At 40.9% G+C, this 27274-nt stretch overlaps 1 protein-coding gene across 1 annotated transcript in view; it reads left to right on the top strand.

The window, feature by feature from the left end:
• The first annotated feature begins 9574 nt into the window (after positions 1-9574).
• Positions 9575-27274, top strand: part of VAPA (VAMP associated protein A) — a 32399-nt gene continuing 14699 nt past the window's right edge. The window contains exon 1 of the mRNA XM_063326534.1: positions 9575-9894. Coding sequence (XP_063182604.1) covers positions 9819-9894 — 76 coding nt within the window. The 5' untranslated portion in view covers positions 9575-9818. The remainder of the gene's footprint in view (positions 9895-27274) is intronic.

The following is a 27274-nucleotide window of genomic DNA, read 5'->3' as shown; positions in this document are numbered from 1 at the left end:
TGGCGGCACAGCCTTCCGGTGTGTCAGCCACCCCACCCAGCTTGGTGTCATCAGCAAACTTGCTGAGGGTGCACTCTATCCCCTCATCCAGGTCATTGATGAATATGTTGAACAGGACTGGACCCAGTACTGACCCCTGGGGAACACCACTCGTCACTGGTCTCCAACTAGACTCTGTGCCCCTAATCACAACCCTCTGAGCTCTATCTTTCAACCAGTTTTCTATCCACCCCACTGTCCATTCATCTAACCCACACTTCCTAAGCTTCCCTATGAGGATGCTGTGGGAGACCGTGTCAAACGCCTTGCTTAAGTCAAGGTAGACCACATCTACCGCCCTCCCCTCATCTATCCATCTAGTCATGCCATCGTAGAAGGCTATCAGGTTAGTCAGACATGATTTCCCCTTGGTGAATCCATGCTGAGTACTTCTGATAGCTTTCTTTTCCTCCACGTGCCTTGAGATGACACCCAGAACGAGCTGTTCCATCATCTTTCCAGGGATGGAGGTGAGGCTGACCGGCCTGTAGTTCCCCGGCTCCTCCTTCTTGCCTTTCTTGAAGACTGGAGTGACATTGGCTTTCCTCCAGTCCGCAGGCACCTTGCCTTTCTCCAGGACCTTTCAAAGATGATGGAGAGCGGCCCAGCAATGACTTCTGCCAGCTCCCTCAATCCATGTTATCCAGGCTGAACCAATCAGAAGTTGGGTCAGTCATTATGTGGCCAGAAGCCCTCCCATCCTGTCCAGTCTTTTATAACACGTTGTTACTGAAATTTGTTAAAATTTAGTAGCCCAAATGAGTCAGTCAGAAACCTCTATCCAGTTCACTCTCGAAGAGACAAACATAAGATTTAAATGCTCATTTCGCTTGTCATTAAATATAAAGGAAAAAAAAAATTGTGACAAAATACCATGCATGATGTCACTGGAATACACAAGCTTTCCCAAATGCACGACAGTTTTTAAGGAAGAGCCTAATTCTCAGATTTAAAATGTGACTTAGTAAAAACGTAACGATGCAGTTCCTTGCTTTGCTGTCCATCAAAGCTATCCAGATGAAGCTTCCCAAGGTTTGCTGAAGATTACGTGCCAGACTTGGAAACTCAATTGAGAATGTGAAAATTGCCTCTTTGGCTTAGCTGTCCCTAAGATTGAACATCCAATATTTTAACTTAGTTAAAAGTTTTGTTTCTGATGCATAAGCCAAAATCCAGCTCAGCTGTTTCTGTCACAATTGTATTGTGTCTGAATAGCTAACAAGAGCAAAATGCAACGATTTCTTTTTTTGCCTTTGATGTGAGTGAATTCACCGTAATTCACCTGGGGACTAGTTTCTGGATAAGAAAGCACAGTTTTTACTAAGCTACTTTGAAAAGCTGAATTTTTTCTGTTACAATAATGAAGCGATATGAAATTCTTTCCCTTTCACTGTATGTGTGAGAGAATGTTCATCAGTGAAAGCAAAACACATTTAAATCTTCAGGGCTGAATGCTCCCAAGAGTATGACAAAAATTGGTGGAGATACTCTTGGAGCCATTCATATTCATTCTGAACAAATATTGGTGCACACGGGAAATTTCAGACGACTGGTAAAAAGTGAACGTGGCACATTGTAAAGAAAAAACGTGATGGGTTTGGATAATTACAAGCGTTACATAGGCCCTGGGCAAAATACTAATGAAGACAGATATGGGAAACAAATAGGAATTAATTCATAGGTGGTAGCTTATGTAATGCTAATCAATATGTTTTTAATGGAAAATAGGTGCATTCAAGCAACAAGATGAGATTTAAAGGTAGTTGCTTAAGGTAGATGTATTGACTTAATACAGATAGATTACTTTAAGTCATTTGATGTAGCCCTGCATGACAATCTGGTAAAAAACCCCAGTACTATACTAAATCAATTTACCTGCATCAAATGCTCTGCGAACCAATTAGCAGCTACATCAGCATGTCTCTACTCGCTTCTAATGGGTTATTTAATGGCTTCAAAGGAGCATACGCAGCTCAATGTCTTTATCAGTGATCTGGAAGAAAACGTAAACTCTTTGCTGATAACTTTGCAAATGACACCAAAATTGCTGGAAAGGAAAGACGAAAGAGAACAAAATGACATAAGGGTATTTAACGTGGTGCTTCAGATCTTAAGCCTTACGCCAGTATTTAAAAATAGGACGAGTCTCAATGTGGAAGATACTATCTGCTATCTGTCTGTGGCGGGACTCTGAAGCCCCCAGTGCTGGCCCAGAGAGGGAGGATGGTGGATGAACAGAAATTGCTCTCTGATCCACTACAGATTCCCATTTTCCTCATTTCTGTTATCTGCCTTACTCGGGGAAGGAAAAAATGCAAGGAATGCCAGGCATGGGAAAAAAAGTCACATTCCAGGTTTGCAGTGGCTGACTCTGGTTTTCTATTAAATTGCTATTAATTTACACTGAATTGCTATTAATTTATATTAATTTTTTTTTTCATACTAGGGACAAAGGAGGAGAAAACACACCTGCCTCATATGAAGGTGAAAGGAGGGGAAGCTCGCTGTCCTGTCTGTCTGCCAGCAGAAAGAAAGGGGCAGGAGCAATGTGGATTAGGAGAGAGGGAAGGAAAAAAAAACCAAACCAAACCAGCAAAACAGGAGAGAAGTAGTTTGGGGTGATGGAGTGGGAGCAGAAGGGTCTCAATGCATTTTAGTGTGTTTCCCTCTGAAAAGCAGAACTGAAGCCAGGAAACCCGTGGAATTGAAACAGTGGTGGCGCAGTTAAGGTCTGTATTAAAAGGCATGCTCACAAAATATTTACAAGCGTTTAACTTTATGAGTTTAGTGGTGAAACATCTATTTATGTAGCTATCTGCAACAGGTATGGTAGGCACAGGACCCAAGTAGCGGGTGAGTGGGTACGCTATCCTAACTTTCCTTGTTCGCGCTTGGTGTTGGGGGAGGAAAATGGTGAATACTCAGGGTTACCGGGCAGGGAGACCACCAGGGAATAGTGCACAGCCTGTCAGATCCTTGGTTGACGAGCAGGCACAGGTTGGGAGTGGAAAGGTCCCACATGAGGTAATCCAGGTCAGGGAATCTTTTGCTACACGGGGCTTTCTTGCAGGCCTTTTTACCTCTTGCAACTTCAAAACTGCTGTTGGGTATTCCAGCTTTGCCTCTGCAAAGTGTTCATACCTGTTTTAAGGTGACCCACTGAAGTACCAGAACAAAGTCTGAAAGATGTGTCCCTGGTTTTGCCCAGTGTATCAATTGCATATTGCAATCTAACAGGTCCTCGTGGTTATCATTTGTACAATTAAGCTATAAATAATTCAGTATTTGGCAGTCAACCATTCCATCAATAATATTATGCAGACTTTTTTTTCTTCCCCGAATGCAAAGTAAATAAATATTTCATAAATGAACTCTCAGGTTGAGTGTTCAAGCTTGTGTGCAGACACAGAACATGTCTGCCACAAACCAACTGGGGTGGGGAGATGATTCTAGAAGCCTTGTGTCTGTACTGCTAGAGATAATGAATTGATCAAAAGCAAAGATCTTTCATGTGTGTATTAGCCATGTATTAGTAACCTTAGCTTCCTGCATCTGTTAGAGGAGAATTTTGAGCATTTGCCTGTTTCCTGCCACAACACGAGGGTAACGGAGAAAGAGTTTCCAGAAGATGCAGACAACCCACGAAAGCAGAGCAGCTGCGGATGCCCACGGGAGCTGTGATTTTGCAAATCTGCAGACTCTTAACTTTATGCGTATTAGTATTCCTCCGGATTGCATAAACATGTGCGATTGCAGAGGCAGAGCTTTAGCTGGCATAAGTCCTTGCGATTTAATTGATCATTCAGAGTGGAGGAAAATCTTCTGTTATTTGGTAAAGAGACTACGAGGGAATGGATCTTTCCTTGTCAGTCACTACGCAACTGATGGAATCCACTGACAAGCTGAGTTTCTCCATGTGTCCCGTTCTTTTGCTCTGCCCATTTTCAGGCTCCCGGCTAATTTCATCTTTCAGCAGAGACAAACATTTAATTCTCATGTTCATGATACCTATATATTTTTGAAGTGTTGTTAACATAGTTTTTGCTGTCTCTTTCTGCCTGGCCCTGCTTTATTGATAGAAAAAATAGCTGTCTAAAATGTTCTTCCTTGAGAAAAGTTGCTAATTTTCCCCCAGAGATCTTCTCCTTGTGTCTGTCTTCAGTCAATTCTACTCAATTTTCTAAGAAAGATCTAGCACTGCTTCTTCAGCGTGTGTTTACTTTCTCTTGTAAACATTGCAAACTAATGTACCCTGGGAAAAGGAGTTGGATTCTTCTCATTTGCAAATACCATTAACAGAATTGTGGATCAAATTCCATACGCAGCTCCAAATTGCACACTCAATTAGGGCCTGATCCAACGCTTATTAAAGTCACTGGAAAAATTCCCCCCCGATTTTAATGGACTGTAGCTCAGACCTTAGGGAATGGACATTTCCACTGCGGATGATCAGTTTAACCTTTGAGCATGCTGGAATTTACACAATGATAGACTCACAGGGCTGGAAAGGACTTCAGAGGTCACATCTCAAGGCAGGATCAGCTAAATTTATATCTCCCAACAGATGTCAAACCTGTTCTTAAAGGTCAGTGACTGGGACTCCATGGATTACGCTTCCAGGCAATCTTTTTGTTAATTATCCTTACTCTTAAAAACTTCATATCTGCTCTAAATCAGTTCTTGCTCCGATCTACACCCATTACTTCCTGCCCTATTCCAATTAAGCGAGAGCAGACTATTTTCTTTCTCTTTGCAAGAGCTTTTCATGTATTTGAAGACTGTTACCGAATGCATGAGTCAATCTTGTCTTCCTTAGGCTAAACAACCTCAGTTTTTCACTCTGTTCTCACGTTTCAATCTGTTTTCTGGACCTTGGTCATTACAAGTCCTCTCTTCTGGACTCCCTTCAATTATCCCACATCTTTCCTGGAGGATAGCGCCCAAAACTGGACACAGCACTTCAGTGACGTCTTATCGATGTTTAGTGGAGGGAAAGCACTTCATGTGTCATGCACAGTCGCAGTACAATGCTTGTCTTTCGCACGTTGCTGTGACATTACTTGCTCCCATTCACCTTGTGACCCATTAGAACTGAACCAAGGCATAATGCGAAAACACAATTTTCCCTCTGCTTGGGAGATGCTGAGGGCAGAATTAGCATTCTTGAGCTGCTATGTGTATTAACAGAGCAAATGAAAGGTGAAATTTGAATCCTAGTTGCCAGATGAGTTCTCCAAACTGCGATTGAGAAAGATCATGATGTTGTTTGCAAGAATTTCAGATTGGAAAAGAGATGCAATGACCACAGGGCATCATCATGCTGTTCCTGCAGAATTAGATAAGACTGTTATTTAAGACAGTTTTTCTCTTCTGGAGGTGAGTTTCAAGTACATACTTACATTTGTTTACTTACCTATGCATACTTTGGCTACTTTTTAGCAAAGTGTTTGTGCATTTTTAGAAATGCAACAGCAGCAAACAAGAACCAACACACACATTCCATGTTTTGTATATTGAATTGTCTCATTGCATCCCTCATGAATGTATACGAATTGTAAGAACCAATTATTGAAAACAGTATTCAAAAATCCATTTCCTTAATAACTTTGTCCTTTTTCAAAGGACTAATGGCTTTTAGCACATCTAAAATTGTCTTGGGAATCATTCTGTTATTTAAACGCTACTTTAAAACACAAAGACAAGATACAAGTTTTGTCTTGTTCCTACATAATTTAATGGACTAGAGGATTTTTGTGTTCAGCAGAACAGAACTGGGTCCAAAATATGAAAAGTACCTAAAATTTTATGCTATAGCTATATATGAGAATGCCATTATGTGTTATTGGTTTCTCTCTACTTGAATATTCAACACACATTGTATGTTTTTATAATAATGTCACTAGGTAAAGAAATACACTGTAGTTGAACAAACTTGAAGATATTTAACTAAGATTTACTTTTCCAGTCTGTGGCAACATTTGAATAATGCCGTAAATCCTCAATAACAGCACGGACTCCAATTTTACCTTTGATTTACAATATCACAAGTGGGCCTAAGATTATATATGGAACTCATTAGCAGTCAAGTAAATGATGACTAGTGCCTGCTGTATGAACAGTTTTATATTTCAGAAGATAAACAGCAGCACCAAAAGGCCAGGTATTTCCTTAAAGAGAAATTAAAACATACTCTTACCTTTATACCTTTGCATTTTGCAATACTCACTGACTTAGCAGTGCAGGATGCATGAGATACTTCACTGAGTTCATTCTAGAATTTTCCCATTAAAATGACAAGTAATGTGGCACTCGGTTGCTTTTTCTGACAGTCTTAATAACACCAAGAAATTGCAAAGAAGGTCACGATATTGTTTTATTGCAAGACATTTTCAAGTTCAGAATTAGTGGGACTGAATAAACTACCTGCATACTAAACAGTGGAAAACACTATTACGAAACCGAATCTACTCTGCTACTTCTCCGGTATAGAGCGAGCTTATTTAATATTTAATGGCAAACAGTTTTGAAAAATGTGAATGTCCATCTCAAAACTGACGTATTATAACAAAGATACTGAATTCTCAGTGTGAAAAACATCAAGATCTGCAAACACGTGGGACAAAGGTTGACCTCAGATTAAGCAAATGTTATCCTTTTGCAAGCAGTGATGAATATACTGAAGACACTTCTGGAACGACATCATGATCTCACTGAAAGCAGTGAGAGGACTTCTATTGACTGCAAGAGATCAAAGATTTCATTCCCGAACTGTGCTGTGAGGTGTTAAAATGAAATGAATCAGCTGTTGAACAAGGTTGCCAGATATTGCCGATCAACAGGACAGGTGTTGTTTAATATAAAAAAATGACATCAGTCTGGATGAAATAAAAGCATTAGATGAGAAATGATACTGAATGCAACAAAACAGATTAATGCATTATTAAGATTCTCAATGTGTTCAAGCAACAACAAAGACTACGTTAAAAAAACATGTTCATACATAATTTCCATTAATCCACCCACTCAATGTTTATGTACTAACTTTGCCATTACTATAACACAAAATGAGCAGACTGAAGCTGGACAGGCAAGCACTGAGCTGGGCTGTCCCGGGCAGGGGCAGAGATGTGAAATCTCTATCCTCGGAGATTTTAATGACCCCACAGCACAAAGGCCTGAGTGACCTGGCCTGAATCCAGCTTTGACCCTGCTTTGAGTTGGAAATTGAACTACGGCCCACCTGGGGTCCCCTCCAGCCTCAGTGATGCTGCGATGCTCCCTCTGTGAGCCACAGCGTACTTCAGGCTGTGCCCTGTCTTCATTCACTGCCTCTCAATATGCTAGTGATAAGGATTAAAAAGATATGTATAAAAGAATTAAAAAACAGAGGTATTTCTGTCTTCTAAATCTGCATAGAGGAAGCTTCTTTTGAATTTGTACTCTTTACTGTTATTTTTAAACCCCATTAAAAGGAGAAAAGACAGAACCTTTGGTGGCATTTAGTATTTTGCAGCCGTTCCCCATTCTTTGCAAGCCGAGACCCAGAAGTTCTGGTACATAATCACCAGGTAATTCTGAAGCTGAACTATTATTTCTGAGAAGTGTACATTGTGGCTTAATCTTTGGTGGATTCATGAACAGAAACAGAGTGGAGGTAATAGACTAAGTGTCCGTGTTAACAGAAGAAGAAAAAAATATACTAGGACAGAAAAAACTCCTCTGTCTGTCTTCCAGTTTATTTTCCAGATACCAAGAATGCATAAACAGAGTGGAACCTTGGTTTTGCTAACAAAGCCCAGCAAACCACCAGACAGTATTTTTAAATATTGCACTGTAAATAAAGGATGTCATTTAAGATGCTGTTTTATGCGCATCATAAAACAAGTCTGTCGCAGGAGAACTGCAGCCAGAATAGTTGCAAACCTGTAGCAACATTTTCACATATATGCCATGTAACTCCACCCACTGAAGCCAATTCCAATGAGGTAAAACTGTTCTGAAGTACTTTTCTACAGATTTCTTCACTTATTTCTTCTTCAGTCATTGACGGTATTAAAAGTTACACGGATGTCTGCTGTCGGCAAGAGAGGCCTGGAGAATAGTGCCGAAGTAGGCAGGCGTGACGGTGGCAGGCCTGGAGGAGAGGCAGGCAGCCAAAATGGTGGATGAAGTCTCTGCTGGAGCCAAGGCAGAGCCTGAACCTAAATTACTTAGAGGGTCTCCCCTGCTGAATGGCCTCAAAACCCTTCCTTTGTGGTTGGGGCTGAGGTACAGGTATTCACCAAAGAAATCATGTGATTCACAAGTCTTACTATCATGAGCTGATTTTGAAAGTAGAGCATTTAAGTCATTTCAATGTATTTATTATCAGGACATATTTTTCAAATGGGTTATTATGTCCCTACACACGTTCTTAGCATACCTACACCAGATTGCAAGAGAGAAAAAATAAATGTGTTAATCCTTCTGACTTCATTTCCGTTGCCTGTACTTCAACCTCACATGAATACAAACTTGTGTATCTTACAGCCAGATTCTTCAGAAGTAGATTTAGGACACATGAATCATCAAGGTTCAGAGGGATTTGGCTGTCTATCTGTTTTTTCTTGTTTGGTTATCATTGGTGTATTCAAATATCCCAAGATGCACCATCCGCTTGACAAGTATGGTATTCATGAAAAGGCCTACTGTGAAAACACTGTGTCTGACAAAAAGTGCAAGTGAGAAGGATGGCAAATACCCCGTGTTCCTGCCTACAGATAAATAATAGCTCTTATTTCTCATTCAGGTTTTGCAAGAGCTCAATCTCTCTCAACATTGACTCTGTGTTAATATTGCTAAGCCTTCACTTAATGACAATTTTCCTTCTCAAGGAGATTTTTTGGCTGCTTTCCAGGCCTGTTTGAGAGCCAGGCCCATCCACCTCAGTACCCGGCTGCTGCCTGGCAGGGTGGTGGAGCTGCCTTTATACCAGGCCGCAGCCATTCGGATGTGAGTACCTGACAGCAGCTGGGAGCTGGCTCAGACGCCTCAAGCCTCACCTGTGAGCAGCCCGGACACAAACAAGAGCCACCCTCAAACGTGGCCATGGGGCGTTTGAGACTATTTGCCCAATTTGCCCCTCTCCCTTTCCCAACTGCCCCTCAGGGATCACCACCCAGGCTCCGCCCTCCCTCCTCCAGCTTCAAGGGAAGGGCCGCCCAAACCACCCGCAGGCGGTGAGGGCAGCGCTTCCCCACAGCCCCTTGGGCCTCGCGGGGAGGCCGCGTCCCTCACAGACTACAACTCCCGGCACTCCCCGCGCCCGCCCGCCGCGCCGCACGCCGGGAGCGGTAGTTCCCCCAGCGGCCCGAACGGCCGAGCTAGCGGCGCCCTCCCTCTTCCGCCGATCGGAACCCGAGCCGTGTGTGCCGCTGCTCCTGGCCCCGGCGGCTCCAGCCGGGGCCGCTTGTGAGGACAGGACCGGTCCGGACCGCGGGGTCCCGCTCCAACCGCCGGCGCGTCAAGGGCCGGGGAGTCGCGCGCTGCGAGCGGGCGCATGCGCGCGGGGGGGCCGCGCCTGCCACCGCCTTCGCGCCCGCCGTTGAGGGCCGGCCGTTGAGGCAGTCGCGTGGGGCTGGGGGCGGCAGCGCGCGCAGCGGCAGGCGACAGCGCCCGCAGCCACCGCCCGCCCGCCGCGAGGGAGCGGCGCCACCGCCGCCGCCCGGCCTCCCCTTCCCGCTCCGCCTCCCGCCGCCTCCTCCCCTCACTCCTCCTCCCGCCGGAGCGAGCAGAGCGAGATGGCGGCCGCCGGGGCTCTGGCGAAGCACGAGCAGATCCTGGTGCTCGATCCGCCCACCGACCTCAAATTCAAAGGTGAGGGGGGGAGCCCGGGGAAGGGGAGTTGCCGGGGGGGCAGCGGGACGGCCCAGCCCCGGCGGGGTGTCCCGTTTCGCCTCGGCGCTGGGCCGCCTCCAGGCGCTTCGTCGTACCCCCCCTTCCTCCTCCGCCGGGCCGCGGTGCCGGGCCCTGCCCGCCCCGGGTCCGTCGGAGGGGAGGGAAGGGGTGGGGTGGGGGGGGCGCCTCCGAGCCGGTGAACGGGCTCGGCCGCCGCCATCTTGGGATCCCGTGGGGACTCGAGAGCGTGTCCGCGGCCCCGGCGGGCCCCCGCCCGCTCTACCGGGCGCGGCGCTGAGGGGGCCGTCCGGCCGCCCCCCACGTCCCCCGCCCTCCAGCCCCCGCCGGTGTGCCAGTCCGCCCGCTCCCGCTGGTCCCCTTGCATGCCGGCGGGGCCGTTGCCGTGTCACTGCTCCGCTCGGGAGGCCCGGCCTTGGAGTAGCGGGGCCCGGGGAAGGGGGAGTCGCTCTCCTGTCATTTCTGTGGCCGCCGATCCCTCTCCGTGAGGTCTCCCTCTGGCTGCAGCGCGTAGGAGAGGCCCCGAAGTAGGCGATGGAAGCCTTGTCGCCGTGCTGGGGAGCGGGAAGGGGGAAAACTTGCCTCAGGTCCGGCCTTTTCCTCCTTCCTCGCCCCGGAGGGCCGGCTGTGGGCGCCTGTCAGAGGCCAGCCCTTGCCCCGCCGGTGTCCCCGCGGGGGCTGGTGCGGTTTTGTACCATCACTCCAGGGGTGTGCGAGTGGGCGATGTGCAGGCACTCGCACGCTCTGCCCGGTGCAGCCTGGCCCGCTGGCCTGGTAAATGACTCCCCGCCCTTTTACCCCCAAATTGTCATCTTTCAGACAGGTTCTCGGTACGTAAATAGGCAGCTAGCTCCTTTCTTGGGAATGAGGGAAACGAATCTGTGTGTTTCAGAAGTTTCTGTGTGTTGGATATTGCGTGCCGACCGCATGACTGTGACCGGCATGACATGCTGCTGTCAAAATAGGTCCCAGTTAGTGCGGTTATCATGTGGGAGTTTTTCTCTCCTAATAAACTAGCTAGTTGTGAAAAGAAAGGCTCTTCCAAAGATCGTTGAAAGGTAAGGGCATAAAGAAAAGCATGACAGAATAAGTAGTTTCCAGTAGTATCCTTCTGATTATATTTTATACCCGTAAGAGGCATTGAGAAAAATCTCAGAACATTTCAGATTTAGAATCAGCAATATTAGATTTTTTTAAAGCAGTTAATGTTATCTGAACTTACGTTTTAATATTTTGTAACTAGTGTCAGCACATGTACTTGCCTAATCTTGTAAACTATAAGAACTAAAAAATCTATTTTATTTTCCTTTTTTTAGTAGACTCATTTTCATTGTTTTAGAGGGACAGAGTGCAATTTATGATGTTATAAGCATCTTTAAATGGATAACTAGATCAAATTAATGTTTGCATTAGAGAAGAACGCTGTATTCCCCCAAAATACCTTTGGCTGGCCTGGGTTTTAGAAATAAAGCTTAAGTCTGGTTTATCGAAGAGATTTTCAACAAACTGTACTTGTTTTATTGATCCATTAGATCAATTAAAAACTAAAATCTGTCTGATCACACACATTAATTTCTTGATAGCTTCAATTTTTAAATGGCAAATTCATAGACAGGGTCAAAACCGTAGTGGGAACTTATCTTTTTCACTTCTGTGTTGGTTGTTAAAATGCTGCCAGGTCTGGCTGCACTCAGATTTCAATACACTGTATTCTTATTGCAAGAACAGGTTGGAGGAAAATGCATGATTTTTTAAAATTAAATTATTTTATTTTAAATTTTTTATCAGATTAAAAAGTGTCTAATACAAAGCTTTCAAATGTTGATCTGTCTTCAAGCTAAAAGTAAGCCATATTTATGTGATATGAAACAAAGTGTTGATACAGGGAATATAGAATAACTACTAGATAAGAAATTCTGTCTGCATGAAGCCATTGTCAGTAAGTGATCTTTATTGTGCTGTGTGTTTATGTACTTAGAGCATGAAATGTTCTTTAACCATAAACTTTGGTTTCAGGCTAATGCATATATTAGGAAAATTTCTGTAGAGCAGACTAAGCAAAAGCAAAATCTGAAGCATAATGAGACTGCAGTCTTAATACTCTATGGAAAGCACTCTCTATTACTATAATATTACAGTAATATACTATAGAAAGAGCTATCTATTGAGAGAGCATTGAGTGCACTCTCAATAAATATTTTCTAACTGCTTATTATTCTGAGGTGTTTTTAAAAGGTTTGTGGGCCACAAGCTAATTCAGTTCTTAAGTACTACATTAAATAATACAATATTGGCAGAAGGAAATTCTGAGTGTTATCTTTTAAGAAGTAATAGGTTAGTAAGAGAATGTATGACTTGGAATAAGTGTAACTTAGTATAGGAAAATCACACAACTTGGTTTAAAAAAATGACTTATTTTTTCAGTGCAGCTGGTTATTCAAGGTTATTTTATTGGGACAATTATCCATTATTATTATTGACTTAATACTGTTGATGTGTATGTAACAGAGATACAGTTTGTCTAAACATCTGAACTGGACAAATAGTTTTGTTGGTTTTCTTGACTCAGGAACTTATAATGGATTTGCTGACCTTTAGGGTAACAGTGAAATGTGTTAGTACGACCCTGTGCAAACAGTGATTTAATTTAAAAAGTACATAGGGCTTATCTTAAGGGGTTGTTGAAAAGGCTTTAAATTCATCATTGTCTGATGAAACTGTCGTTTTGTTTTGTTTTTTTAATTGACTTGGTCAGCAAAAATAACGTCTATAATACATTTATTAGGAATTTTATTCCACACATCTTGGGGAGGGAGTCTAAATAATATGTCCCATGGTGGCTAGCACATTACATATTTCCCTTGGTGACCAAAAGATTTGAATCCTGTTATTGTAGTACTTTGCATTCCTAGAAATTTCAGTTATTAATAGTGTTTTGGATCATGGTTAATTCCCTCTGCTTCTACGGTAGCTAGGTTTCTTTGGATTCTGGAACTATCAGGAATACCTAAGGAAAACCACAAAAAAAATAAGTACTTTTCAGAGTGTTGTGCAAATGTGACAAGGGGAAAAATTGTACTTAAAAGTAGTGAAATTAAGAGGCAGTTGATACACTACGTGATACCACTTTCAGAGACTCAATATGGTGCATTGAGAATTTGCCTTGTGGTTCTTGTATCCAGGTCTTCAGCCATATTACTCCTGTAGGTTAGCTTTCTTTTATATTTTAGTCTAATGTATTTTGTTTAGCTTCTCAAATCTGAAGCTGTTTGGGTTTGTTCAGGACTGGATAGGAAGAACTGAAACATGAGATGCTTAAAAGCAACTAATTTGGAAGGTGGAACATCCTCTGCTTCTTATTGTGGTCTTTTTCACGTGACTCGTGCATATAATCATTGTCTGTAGCTCTAGTTTAGTGAAGATTATGGTAATCTGGAATTGGTTGCTTGTGAGTAAATACATTTTTATTTAATAAATTTTTTAACAGTTCTGTAGTTAGATAGCGAAACTTGAAGTTTTCAGTTAAAAGATTTCTAGGCTGTCTATGGAAACGCGGTCGTCTTTAAGTCAAAGAAGCCAGTTTTGCAACTCTAAGTAATGTGTATTTAAGTTGGTCTTAGATGATGGTCCTTTTTTAAAAACCTTTGCCAAATCTTTAAATCAGTCATAAGACATGCTTCTGCAATACCTAATTGAAATCAACACTAGTTGATTTGATGAGCCTTGGAAGATTAGTAGACAGTGTTCAGAATTTGAATTTCATGTGATTCAGAGGTGTCTGACTATTACTATAGTCAGACATAAAACCGTCTGAATATTCTAAAGTGATATCATTTATTCAAGTTTTTGCTTACAAGTGTGTGAAATTGAGTTATGTTACCTTTGTAAACATCTCAAAATAATGAGGCACGCTTTTTTTCTGTAACCTCGAGGCTAGAAATAAGTGAGCAAGTAAGCAAACAAAAATCAACTTTTGAGCATGTCTGTGTGCAATAAATTTTCCCCTTGATGGTTTGAGTTAGTGGGAGAGGTCAGTATAACAGATGATGTTTAATTTCTGATTATTAATCTGATTCATGATCTAGGATTGTTAGTGTATAAAATCAGCTATCGGCTGGTATACTGACTCTTTCCAGGTGAGGTAGAGAGCACTTCACTTAAGTATTATGGCTCATTCTGAAATGCAGATTTCAACGACCTTTTAAATAACACTGAAATATTGCTGTAGATTATTTTGTAATCGTTACGCTGCTATTGGTAACATTGAAAGCTGCAGGCTATGTGTTGCTGCAAATCAAGAAGGTGGAATTTAAAGGTAAAAATAGCTCAATGTTAAATACATCCCCTGCCCTCAAGGTCTGTTGCCAGAATTGGCCCAGGATATCTTTTAGTGTAGGCAGGGTTTGAAGTCCTCAAATGTGATCTTGCTGCCTTACTTGTGTGTCTTGATTATGTCAGATTTTGTGTCTGTGTTCACTCTATTCTGAGTACCAGCAAATTTGTGATATCCCAGCTTTCTAAGATAGGTTAAAAAAAGGCAATTGGTATGTCAGTTTTCTGGTATCTTCATTCAAGGGAATTTTTGAAACTAAACAATGGGAGTGCAGAGGATAAAAAATGTTTGTAAAGGATTACTAACACAGTGTGGCTTTTAGATACTTTGAAATGATTCCATTCAAGTTAATATTTTTGTTGGCTGAGTATTGCGTAATGACAAAGATTGAACATCCCATAGAATGACTCAGTATTCAACAAGTAGTCTTGGACTTTTTTTTTTTTATTTTTTATTCCAAGAAGGATTCCAGGAATTGTTTACTATTCCTATATATCTGTACTTTAGTCCATTTTTTCCTGGCTCAAATGTAATACTTGTTAGTATTTTAATGTTTTTTTTTTTTTAATGATAGGTATTAGTCAAAATTGAGACACAAAATGATTGGTGGAAATGTGTTGAGGAAGAGAAAGGAAGATAATTTCTTTTTTTACCAGGTGTTGTTCATGAGGTGATAGTATGTTAATACATATGTCTCTACCACTGTGTTAGACTTCATTTGACTAATAGAAAGGGAGTTGTATTGATCTGTCAAGTCAGGTGTTATTATAGGTGTTGGATGATATTTTGGCATACCTAGTTTGCCATTTGTTTTAAGATTGAATAATGGAAGATTTTCTTGTGATGATAAGAGGTATACAGCAGTGAAGATTTGAAAGTTTTGTCCTTTACCTGCAATTTGTAAGACTCTATTTTACTTAATATTACTAAACAGAGAAACACTATCTAAACATTTAATGTATAAACCTCGCGGTCTTGTACTTCCTGTGTACTCATTGATATAAAAGCTTCACCTTTACATTGTCAATTAGTATAAAGTGCCTACTCATTCTGTATGTTGATAGCCTAAGCAAGTGTTCTAGATCACTGTAAGACGTCATTATTAATATTGTAAAAAATACCGTATTAGACATGAAAACTGTACCATTGTTCAAAGCCAAGTTGAAAAGTAGAAACTTAGTGTGAAAAAGAGGGGCTGTTTTATGCATCAGTTAACAGGTCTGCATATTTAGTGCACTGACTGTCCATTGTGGTATTATAAATCGTTCCTGTTTCAGCTTGACTGTGGTATGTGAATATGTTGTACTTTCTGGTCAACTTTGTCTTTGGGAGATGCTTGTTAACCAGATCTTTGTGACCATCAGTCATTAAAGGGTTATTACATGCTCAGCTTACAAGCCATAAATTCAAGTTGGAAAAGGCTGCTGGAGAGAACTTGCTGTGTGTAAAATGGAAAAAAAATAATCACTGACTAATTATATAAGTATTACATTTTCCAGTGTGAAAGTTGTCAAATTACAAGACTTTTATCGTCAGATGAGCCAGATCAGTGCGTATAAGCTAATATATCAAAATAAAAAATAAATCAGCAAAATGACTCTATTATTGTAAATTATTGTTTGCCTGAATTTTAAAAAGATAGTCACATCAGAATTTTTCACTCCTGCATTTCTGAAAATGTGGTCTCACTTGGAGTAATTCTTAATTTGACACTTCAATGCTTGAATAGGCCTGACCTTGATAGTATGCAGAGCCTTAGAGGAAAGAATAATTAAAGACATGGAGGAAAATGGAACATGGAATAAAATTCAGCATGAATGTCCCAGGTAGAATATGTCAGTCTGATCTGAGACCTCCTTCTCTCTCTATCTGTATCTCTTTCTTTTTTTCTGTGTCTCTTCTGTGTGCAACCCCCAAACAAAATCTCATCTTAACACTGGATTTACTGATGTCATTACAGTATTTCGTAGAATCATAGAATGGTTTGGGTTGGAAGGAACCTTTAAACATCACCTAGTTCAACTCCCCTTCTATGGCCAGGGACATCTTTCACTAGATCAGGTTGCCCAAAGCCCCATCTAACCTGACCTTGAATGCTTCCAAGTATGGGGCATCCACAGCTTCTCTTGGCAACCTGTCGCACTATCGCACCACTCTCATCATAAAAAAATATCTTCAGTATGTCTGATCTAAACCTACCCTCTTTCAGTTTAACTCTGTTGCCCCTTCTCCTGTCACTACAGGCCCTGGTAAAGAGTTTTTGTCTTTCTTGCCTGCCTGCTTTATATATTGGAAGACTGCAACAAGGCCTCCCCAGAGACTTCCTCCAGCCTGAACAACCCTAACTGTCTTAGCCTTATTTCACAGGAGAAGTGTTCTGACGTTTTTTGTGGCCCTCCTCTGGACCTCACTCTAACAGTTCCATGTCCGTCTTGTACTGGGCATCCCAGAGCCGGATGCAGTGCCCAGGTGGGGTCTGTCATGAGAGTAGAGTAGGGCAGAACAATCACCTTCCTCAACCTGCTGGCTCTGCTTCTATTTATGCAGCCCAGGATATGATTTGCTTTCTATTGCAAGTGCACATTGCTAGCTCATGTTCAGTTTTTCATCCACTGGTATCCCCAAGTCCTTCTCTGCAGGGCTGCTCGCAATCCGTTTGTCCACCAGTCTGTACTGATACTGGGTATTGCCCTGACATAGGTGCAGGACCTTGCACTTGGCCTTGTTGAACGTTGAGGTTCACATGAGCCCACCCTTCAAGCCCGTCAGGGTCCCTGTGGATGGCATCCCTTCCCTCACACTCACCTTGGTGTAATCTGCAAACTTGCTGAGGGTGCACTCAATTCTACTGTGTCACTGAGGAAGACATTGAATAGTATTGGTCTGAGTATGGACCTAGAGGGGCACCACTTGCTGCAAGTTTCCATTTGGACATTGAGGCATTGACCGTAAGTCTTTGGACATGACCACCCAGCCGGTTCCTTATTCATACCTCTCCCATTTAGAGGTAAGAATGTTGGGCAGGATCATATCAAAGGCCTTACAGAAGTCCAGGTAGATGACATCCCTAGCTCTTCCCTTGTCCGCTGATGCAGTCACTCCATTGTAGAAGGCCACTAGTCAGGCACGACTTGCCCATGGTCAAGCCACACTGGCTGTCTCTAATTACCTCACCGTCTTCTGTATGTTTCATATCTGCAAAATTATTAATTAACTTGCAGGTAAGAGCTTAGTGGAAAAATGTAAGGTGGAGAAGGGACAAGCTATAAAATAAACTGCAGTACAGCTGTTGGGCTATTGGAAGCTTAATAAGGACATTTCTAAAGGATGTGTTTGAACTTCATTTAGTATCTTCACTAGTGACTTTGGTATGGGCAGGACTGTGCTGGTAGAGCTCATCGGTAATGCAAAGTTAGGAGATGTGATGTACAAATTTTTTTTGTTCATTTGATGCGTGCTAGTAATAGAACTGCTGTTTTCTCATTTTACTTGGAAGTGATGAAGGAGTAAAACTAGAGAATAGTACTTAATCACTTGTTTATTGCGAGTGTGAGAAATCATGAAACAAGGAGAATATGGGACTGTAGTTTTGTAGTGAGGGAAGTATTAATGTGAAGGTTTATGGCATTGATGAAGCTTTGTCTGAATGCATCCCTGGCAGAGCCTAGTGAGAGAAAATGAACCCAAATGGGAATGGTGCGAAGAAAAAGTTAATAACATAAGTGAGGTAGAATAGCTTGGCTTATTTATCTTAGCAAAATGAAGACTGAAAGGGGATCTGATTGCTATCTATAAATATATCAGAAGAGGTGAGCACTGGGGAAAAGAAAAGCTATGTAAGCTAAAGGGTAGGACTAGTACAAAAATGAATTGGCATCACGTGGCTATGAATGTATTTAGATCAGCAGAAACTAGTTGAATTTCAAATCTGAATCATGTCAGTCTGAACCAACCTTCTAAAAATTACGTGGGCAAAAATAGTTTTAAATTCATCAGATACCGTCTTACAAAATGTTTTGTTTCGTGTGGACATTAGAAGGCTTCTCCTATGTTATGAGGTTACAATGTTCTTAGTTTGGTAGGACAATGGTGGTACCTAATCATGTCCTTAAGCTAGAAGCTGGTATTTCATGTTACATTTGAAGATGTTAGAATAGCTTGACTGAGATACATGTTTAGTGTTTTTTTTCTTTGTAAAAAGGGGTGTTCATAAATTCAAAAATCGTAATCATAGGAGTAAATGCTCCATATGTGACTTAAACCTAGTAATTCATAGGAGTATGATGTTGATTTGTCAGGTTTAACATGTTAATAGTATGATGTTAATGTGGCCACTAAGTCTAGTAGACCCAATGAGTGTAAAAACTGCTTGGTTTTTAAGTTGGACGTCTACTAGACAGCTATTAGAAGTGTTCCATGTTACAGCTTAAGTTAGAACTCCAGCTGCTTCTGTTTAAGTGAGCTGACTGGTCCTGGGAAGCATGGCTGCATTAGTTCAGCTCGGTGCTGTAGTATGAAGGTAATGAGGGAATGGAGTTTGTGATCCTGCCTGAGTGACGAGACTGCAACTGAATGCAGCTTTTATTTAAAGCAGGTGTTTCTTTTCCTGAGTGACTGTAGGATGTGCTGTACTTGGCTTTTGGAGCTTTGAGAAATGGAGACCTGTAGGCTGTGCTTCCAGAGAATGAAAGGTCACCCTGAAATTGAAGTGAGCTGTTCATGTCTTTGAGAGGTAGTCCAGTATTAGCTAGACCTGTCTGTAGGAAATTTTAATGTCTGATGTATAGTTCTGTTTAGACCGAGCTCTGTGTTGCGTGCTGAGGTTGGACACCATCTGACAGTCAAACACCTGAAACAGTTTGGGTTTTATTAAAAAGAACTTTCTGGGCTTTTGCCCACACTGGAGAACTGTGAAATTAATTTGTTTTTAAAGTTACTTTGTTGCACTCTTGGGATGCTACTTGCAAGGAAACCTATGAAAACCACAAGGGCTCCGGTGTTCTGTTTAGTGTTTGAATCTGGCCTCTGATACCCATTTCTTGGAGCACACTGGGAAAAGTGCTGGGTAACAGCTTTTGGTCAGGTCTTCTGTGGATAGACTGATTTTTTTTCTGTGTGCCACTACAGCTGTCATCTGAGATGATTACAAGTATTCTGATTACTGCTATAGAGTTTGAAGAGTATCTTGTATGTTGCAATTCAGATCGGAAAGGTGTATCCAATTGGAAATGTAGTATTTGAGGATGCATGCATATTTTAAGCTGCTGAATATTTGCATATTTTAAACAGCAGATGCGTGCTTTTCAGCATCACTGAGACCTTTTGTAAGCTATAGCAGGTTAAAATACAGAGCAAGTTCCATGTTTATTTAGTTTTGTTGTTCAAATCTGCTAGTATTCTTTGAAATCTAAGACCCTCTGTAATTACCAAATTCATTAGTTATCCTGCCTTATGCAAGTAAAGAGAATAGTTGCTCCAGCAGGAAGGGTTTATACCATGGCCCTTACTGAACTAAACTGTTAATAATGCATCTGTACTGAAAGACTGCTTGTTACTTAGTTGTTTCAGGACTTTGGGGATTATTTTCTGTTTTAAATGTTCCTGTTTAGCAGTAGGAAAATATTTCTACTGTTCTTGTTATTTCAGCGGTGAGAGTGCTTTGGGAAGAATACTACATATTGTTAGATTCTTAAGACTTTATCCTAGTGGAATTATGAGCTCCCAATTTTAGTATGCTCATAATGTATATTTGTCAAGAATAACAATGTAGCCACATAAAGGTAAATTGGAAGTAAGGAATTCACAATAACGTGAAGGTTAAGTTAACAAACATGCCTTCGGTGTTAGCAGCATTGACAGTTCTTTAGTAATGACACTCTTTCAATAACAAAAATATCAAGAATAGACTGAATTGGACTCAGACTGCTAGATTTATAAGGCTTAAGCTAAATACAGGCATTAATATTTTTGGGTGAAGTTATTCCATGTTGTGCCATCTTACTAATAGTGTTTTTTGTTGTCGAGGCTAAAGAAACCGTTGTCCATAATTGACATTAAATGCAGGACAATCTCCTTTTAGTCTGTATTTTGTCTAATATATAAAGTAGATAATGTTCTCTTTACCAGAATTCATGGTAATGATCTGTGTTTTTACCCTTGAGATAGATGCTTATTGCATTTTTACTGTGTTTTTTGGCCACTAGCAACAGGTCGGTAACTAGCTGGGGGGAATATGAAATTTTGATTCAGAAAAAAAATGTAAGGAAAAAAATCATTTGTTTGTCTGCTTTGAAATACCACTGCATTGTATTCCTGTCTTTCCTCTGTCAGAATGGCAGGGAAAAGGTTTCAATTCCCATTTCTCTTACACCAGCCCCCAGTAAAGCATGCATGCCAGCATAAGCACAAGCACCTCTAGTAAGCTGCATAGCCATATATAGGCTCCAGTTGCTCCTTTGACAGAGGAGGATGAGCTCCTTTAGGATTAAAAAATGGGCATTGTCTCAGCATTTTTTAGAAGGCAAAAATCTTTGACAGATGCATCATCAGCATGGATGCTGACAGCATGTCATTGTGGGGAGCTCAGATGAAATATGATGTTACCTATGGTAAACAGTTCTAGCGTAGAATCAGCCTTCAGGAGCTGTGGACATTGAGGTGTGTCAGCTTTCTTATTTAAAGCCTTTTTTGCATTCTGACATTTACATGCAAGTTGATGATAAAACTAATAACTATTTCTCATGTGCCCGCATAGAATAAGAAGTGAAAGATTTATGTATTATTGCTCTAACATATGGATATCTACCTGAGAGCCATGGTTATTTGTAGGTGTTATTAATCTTGCACCTTCATCCACTGATAATTCCTGATCATTCAGACCTCTAATGTTGAAGTATTAATCCATGAAACCTAAGCTGTTATGCTTCATAGACCGTGAATAATTTTAACATAGGTGATCTGTTAGAGTCAGAATTTTTCTTCCAGTTGAAGAAGGTATTTGAATGACCATGGTTTTGGTATTTCAAGAAGAAGGAATTATGTTCATTGGCAATGCATGTCATGGATTCTCCTCAGATTGTTTTCACAGAGGTCTGAATATTAATTTCTTAAAACTAATTTATGGAAATAAACAACATTCCTTTCACTTTCTTTTGCGTCATCTGTGTCACCTGTGCTTTTTTCAGAAAGTACGATAAAATCTCATTTGGAGCAATTAAGTGCTTTGTATATATTTTAAGATTCATTTTCTTATCTGACAGTCAAGGTATTTTTGGCTCACTACAGAACACAGAATGGTCTTTCACTTTTAGACATCTTTCTTTTGGTACCCTTGGTGGAAGATGATCAGGTGAGGGAATACTTAAGTAAACTGGACATACCTAAGTCCATGGGCCCTGATGGAATGCACCCAGGAGTGCTGAGGGAGCTGGCAGATGTGACATTCAACAAGAAGTGCAAAGTTCTGCGCATGGGGAGGAGTAACAACCACCCCGTGCACCAGTACAGGCTAGGGTCTGACCAGCTGGAAAGCAGCTTTGCAGAAAAGGCCCTGGGGTCCTGATGGACACCAAGTTCACCACGAACCAATAATGTGGCCTTGCAGCAAAGAAGGCCAATGGTATCCTGGGCTGGAACAGGAGGAGTGTTGCCAGAAAGTCACCCTCTGCTCAGCACTGGTGAGACAGTAGCTGGAGTGCTTGGGTCCAGTTCTGGGCTCCCCATTATAAAAGACACATGGACATAGTGGAGAGAGTCCAGTGAAGTGCCACAAAGATGATGAAGGGACTGGAGCATCCCTCTTATGAGGGAAGGCTGAGAGAGTTGGCTGCTCAGCCCGGAGAAGAGAAGGCTCATGGGGGTCTTACCAACGTGTATAAATACTTGAAGGGAGGGTGCAAAGAGGACAGAGACAGACTCTTGTCAGAGGTGGCTCAGTGACAGGGTCAGAGGCAGTGAGCACAACCTGAAGCACAGAAGGTTTGAACATCAGGAAACGCCTTTTTTTTTACTGTAAGGATGACTGAGCACTGGGACAGGTTGCCCAGGGAGGCTGTGGACTCTTCATCGTTGGAGATACTCAGAAGCTGTCAGGACATGGTCCTGGGCAGCTGGTTCTGTGTGTCCATGCCTGAGCAGGTCCTTTGGCTGAAATGACCTCCAAAGTCCAAATGACCCCTTCCAACCTCAGCCATTCTGTGATTGCTATGCCAAATGATGGGAAGGAAAAACAACTGAAGTTTGGACTAATTAAAAAATTTATTATATTATATGAACGTAGATTGCGTGGGGCTATGTTAATTTAATTTACTTTTTCTTTATTCTGTTGTTACTTCTAATTCTGGCAGAATGAGTTGATGGAGACGTTACTCTGTTCCTGTCAGGTCTATCATAAGTCAGTTAACTTGTTCTCGAAATTTGTCTTGCTGTCTTTATAATGTTACTGCTAGTTTTTATCCTGCTGACTTTTAAGTCCTTTCTCATTCATGAGGACTCAAACTGTCAATGCAGTAAATGATTTTTCTTTGCCTGCCTAACCTAACTTTGTTGTGTGCTGAAAGAAAACTACCCTGCCTGAGTTTGTTTTGATACAGATGCCTTGAAGCGTTCTGTATGTTTCAAGTGCTCTTGGAATTTCAAAGGTGGTAAACCAGTTGTGAAAAAACAACATCCTGCTTAAAGCATATAATCCCAATAGTTTTTGAAGTTAATACTGTAACTTGCACATTTTAAGGAGTTTGGATTCCTTTTGCCAGTCTGTGTACTCTCTTATGTGGACTTAAATTGTTTTCAGATGTGATTGAATATATCACTTTACTGTACCAGTTTACAGCTTAAATAAACTTTAGTTCTGTGCATGAAATAGAGTGCTTTCTGGCAGAGTCAGCTTAGGTATTAGCTTTTATAACAGCTGCAGTTCAGTGTCTTAAATCGAAGAGGACAATCTACTTAACACTTAAGCTATTCCATATAAAATGCTGTTGAATTTGTTTAATAATGCATGCTCACTTTTGTACAACTCAGTTACCAGCTTTCTAATTATCAAATATTTTATGTGATTTAATAAAATGTTAATTTCTTACACAATTTTAGGTAGAGTTCATATTCTATGACAGGCACTATGACAGCCTTGCTAATTTTGAATGGAGCTTCTTGATAACCAAACTTGTCCACTTCTCTGAAGTTCTTTATGTTCACTCTGTACTACCAACAACTAGGGCTACTAAGCTCTTCCTTCCCACTCTAGAAAGGCATATTCATGTCATTATTTTTTCCCTTATGTTTGACCATCCCAGGTGGTAGAAGGATGACTTTTGGAGCTGAGGAACTGAAGGAGACCTGAATTTGAAGACAAAATGACACCGCTGATCAAAAAGATCTCTGTACAGGTCCTACCTGTCCAGTAATACATAGTATTTTGGTTTTACTGCAGTGTAACTGGCAAGCATGTGGCAAGCTGGGGAACTTGGCAGTGTGTTTCATCGGTGGAAACTGGCTCTGCAGAATCTGTGTCATTTTTTCCTGCCCACTAGTTGCTGTAGTTCGAGATGTGTAGTTGCCAGAGGCAACCCTGGCATTAATGTTGCAATGGCTGCACTATAAGATTGCTGGAATAGAAATTGAGTGTATAATGTTTTCGGAAATCTCTAGTATTTCTGAATGTGATTAGGTATGTGTCTGTCATTCCTTTCTAAGGCCTTAATAAGTCAAAAAGACAGGAAAAATCTCAGCACGGATTGTCACTGCTCCATTCAAACTGTTGGAATAACCTGGCACTCTAACAACTTTTATGCTAGGAAGACACTGTAATTGATGTCTTGAATTTACACTACTAAGTGAGTTGCTGAACTCCCTGTCCCCTTTAAAGTAGCTCTGACTCCCAGAGGCTGTTAGTTTGAAATAACAGGTTTATACACAATGATCTCTTGTCATTAGACATCATGGTTACATCAGCATAGCTTGAGGATTTTATTAGTTAAATTACTACAGCTTCTGAAAACCCTAGTTGCAGATGCAGAACTCCATTGTCTTAAGTTGTACAAATATAAGATTAAAGATAGTCTTAAGCAGTTTACAGTGGAAGTAGTGGGCAAACAACAGTAGATGTGAACTCATGAGGTATTTTGTGTGGTGGGTACAGCTAGACATGAGCCTGTCTGAGATTTAAGTGCTCAAATAAAAAACAGCTTTGGCCTGGATGTCATGCAAGCAGTAAGCGAGGTGCTTTTTTTGAAAGTGTAATGCTGTCCTAGTGTAGCTGTATGTTTTTTGAGATAAAGTTGGCATGCATTTGTCCATTGTGGTGCATGTGCAGAATGTCTGTGTCCATCTTTGCCTGTTCTTTTCCTTGTTTAGATGTGATCTGTGAGGTAAGGTCCAAAATGTTTTTCTGTCCTGGTTCTCCCTCTCACCCCCAGCTTCTCTTGTTTTTCTCAAGGAACAGTCATGATCTAGGCTTTTGCACTCAGGTTGTTAGTGCCAGCTTGTACTTTATTTCCCCACTCCCCCGAGGGTGGAGGTATTTATGTTTGTGTGAATGGGAACTCCAGAATTCTCTTCTGCTCTTGCATGGCTTCTTTTTTTGAAGGATATGTCATGCTAATTTAGATCATGTGGCTCCCCTGAATAGTAATAGGTATTTTTTTCTGATTTACTATCCTTGTGTCTGCTCCTGCCCATCCATGCTCAGATCAGTGCTGTCTGTCAGTATGCCACTGAACTACCAAAATAGCTGAGTTCTGCAGGAACAGTGAAATTTAGTCGTCTTTTCCTTTTGTGCACCAGTTTGTTACCAGCTATTTATTAAATCTGATGGTTGCAAGTCTTGAGAGGCTTTATTAGAGCTCTTTTTTTCCTTTAAAGCTTTTAGAAAGCAGGTGAAAGGTAAAGCTGTCAGACGGGTGCTCTAGACCTTGAAAAAGACCTCAGTCCACTCTGAAAGAAATGTCTGATACTAAAAAATGTCCCGGAGCTAAAGGCTCTTTTTTTGGGAAGTATCCAGGAAATGCAAAGGAAGTCACTGCATTCATCTCACCTGGGGAACAAAAACAGATTATTTTTTTTTAATTGTCTGTGGTGTTAGAACTGACAGCAAATACCAGAATAATTTGAAGAGTATTTTGAATCCTATCTCATTATTATGCACTTTGAGAAGGCAGGCATGAGGGGACCTTTCATGTCTCAAAAAAACCCAAAATAACAGAACTTTTTTTTTAAAGTTTATAAAACAGTTTATCATCAGTTTCTAAATTCACTGCTGCTTTGTTTTGAAATAAGCTATTTTTGAACAGTATAGTTTTGTTTCGAAACAGCTCTGCCTTTCAAAATGAGCCTCTGAACTGACCTTTTTTTTTCCTTTGAGCAGAATTTCCTTAGTAATAGTAGTTGAGAAGATTGAGAAGCAGAGCTCCTCAAGTTGTGCAGAGTTGCAATTAAAAAAAAAGCAACCCACACTTTTTAAAGCCAGATCCAAGGTGCTGTATGCTGCTGGGCACTGCACAAGCAATGTCTAGGTGGCTATTAGTAAAACTCCTAGAATAACTTCCTCAAAATTGTTTGTATACCTCGAAAAAATAAATGTTTGGTCTTTTCTGAGTGTATCACCAGTTTTAGTTTTAGAGGAGTATTCAGCTGCCTGATTTTAGTTTGGCTTGTCGTATGGGTGATGGGAGTTATTTTGGGATCACAGTCTATAAGTAAATGCAACTGGATCCTTCAAGAGCCGTCAAGAGGCAAGTGGCAGGAAACTTTGAAGTAGTTTTGTAAATCTTCCTCTTGGGGGCTCTGTCAAATTTGCTTGGATTGAGAGGGTGACTATTTCATCCACTGTATAAAGCCAAATTAGAAATGAAGTTTCAGACAAGTAATACCAATTCTTATTTTCTCAAAAGAGTCTTGTTGAATGTAAACCTAGCTCACATGTATCTTCATCTACATCTCGGTATACTGGTTCTCAGTAATTCCCGTTTTAGTCCATAGAGGACTGATTTGTATCTTAGTGTGTTGTGTCAAGAGTGTTTAAGACTCTCAAAAATCAAGGATTTGGAACGAGAGTTATAGAAACAAAGACATGGATCAGATAGTGAGCCCTTTAGTGTAGTAACATGTTTGATAGTGGCCAGTACCGTTTCCTTCAGAGTAGTCCAGACACCTCTGTGAAACAAGATATTCAGAAAAGAATTTACTTTGTCTCATGCAGTTAGTAGTTTTGTTGTACCTTACCACTTGTTTATTCACATATATTTTTCATCTAATTTAATCTAAAGTTTGCTTTCTTTATGTTTTTTTAATGGAAAGGTAGTTGTCATGTTTTCAACACTTATGACAATTATTTTGTAGTAATTTAATGTGTAATTTTTGAGGAATGATAAAGAAGGTTCTTAAAAATTAATGTACACATGAAGTATTATTGAATAAATTTCATGTTCATATGAAATTCTGTTTTCTAAGTTACATTCTTTTAGTGCCTGTGCAGTCGTGCTTTCAGATGACACAAGCATAAGGGAGATTAACACAGCTCGGAACACTGTGAACCTTACTTGGTTTTCGTGCTGTTACTGTATGGCATCACGTGGCGGTAATCTCTGTTGGAAGACGTGCTTTTGCAGCTTGACATTGAAATTATGCCTCTTGTCTCATCGAGTCTTAGAGAAAATTCCTATGCTGATGTTTAACATAAACACAGTTTAGAGAATACACTGCATTGAATACATAAATATGGCAACTACAGCTTCTTTTCTGTGGATCAGTTAGAATATATGCATAAGCAGAATGTCATCTCACTTATTTTGAGTTTAAAAGATGAGGTTGATGTCTGTTTCTGTCGAGTCTATTGGAGCTCAGAAGTACAACAGAAGTTGAAATCTTATGAGCAGTTAGTATGTTTTGGTATCACAGTGTTTTCTTTCTTTAAACATTTGAAAGAGTTCCAAAGTATGTGTTGCTTCTGTTCTTCAGGGAAAATCCAGCAAAATTTACTTTTGCATGTGACCATTACCTTCTAGGTATTTA

The sequence above is a fragment of the Chroicocephalus ridibundus genome, chromosome 2, assembly GCF_963924245.1.
Source record: "Chroicocephalus ridibundus chromosome 2, bChrRid1.1, whole genome shotgun sequence".
Taxonomy (NCBI): Eukaryota; Metazoa; Chordata; class Aves; order Charadriiformes; family Laridae; genus Chroicocephalus; species Chroicocephalus ridibundus.
The sequence above is the reverse complement of the archived record's forward strand: the minus strand, read 5'-3'. Positions and strand labels throughout refer to the sequence as shown.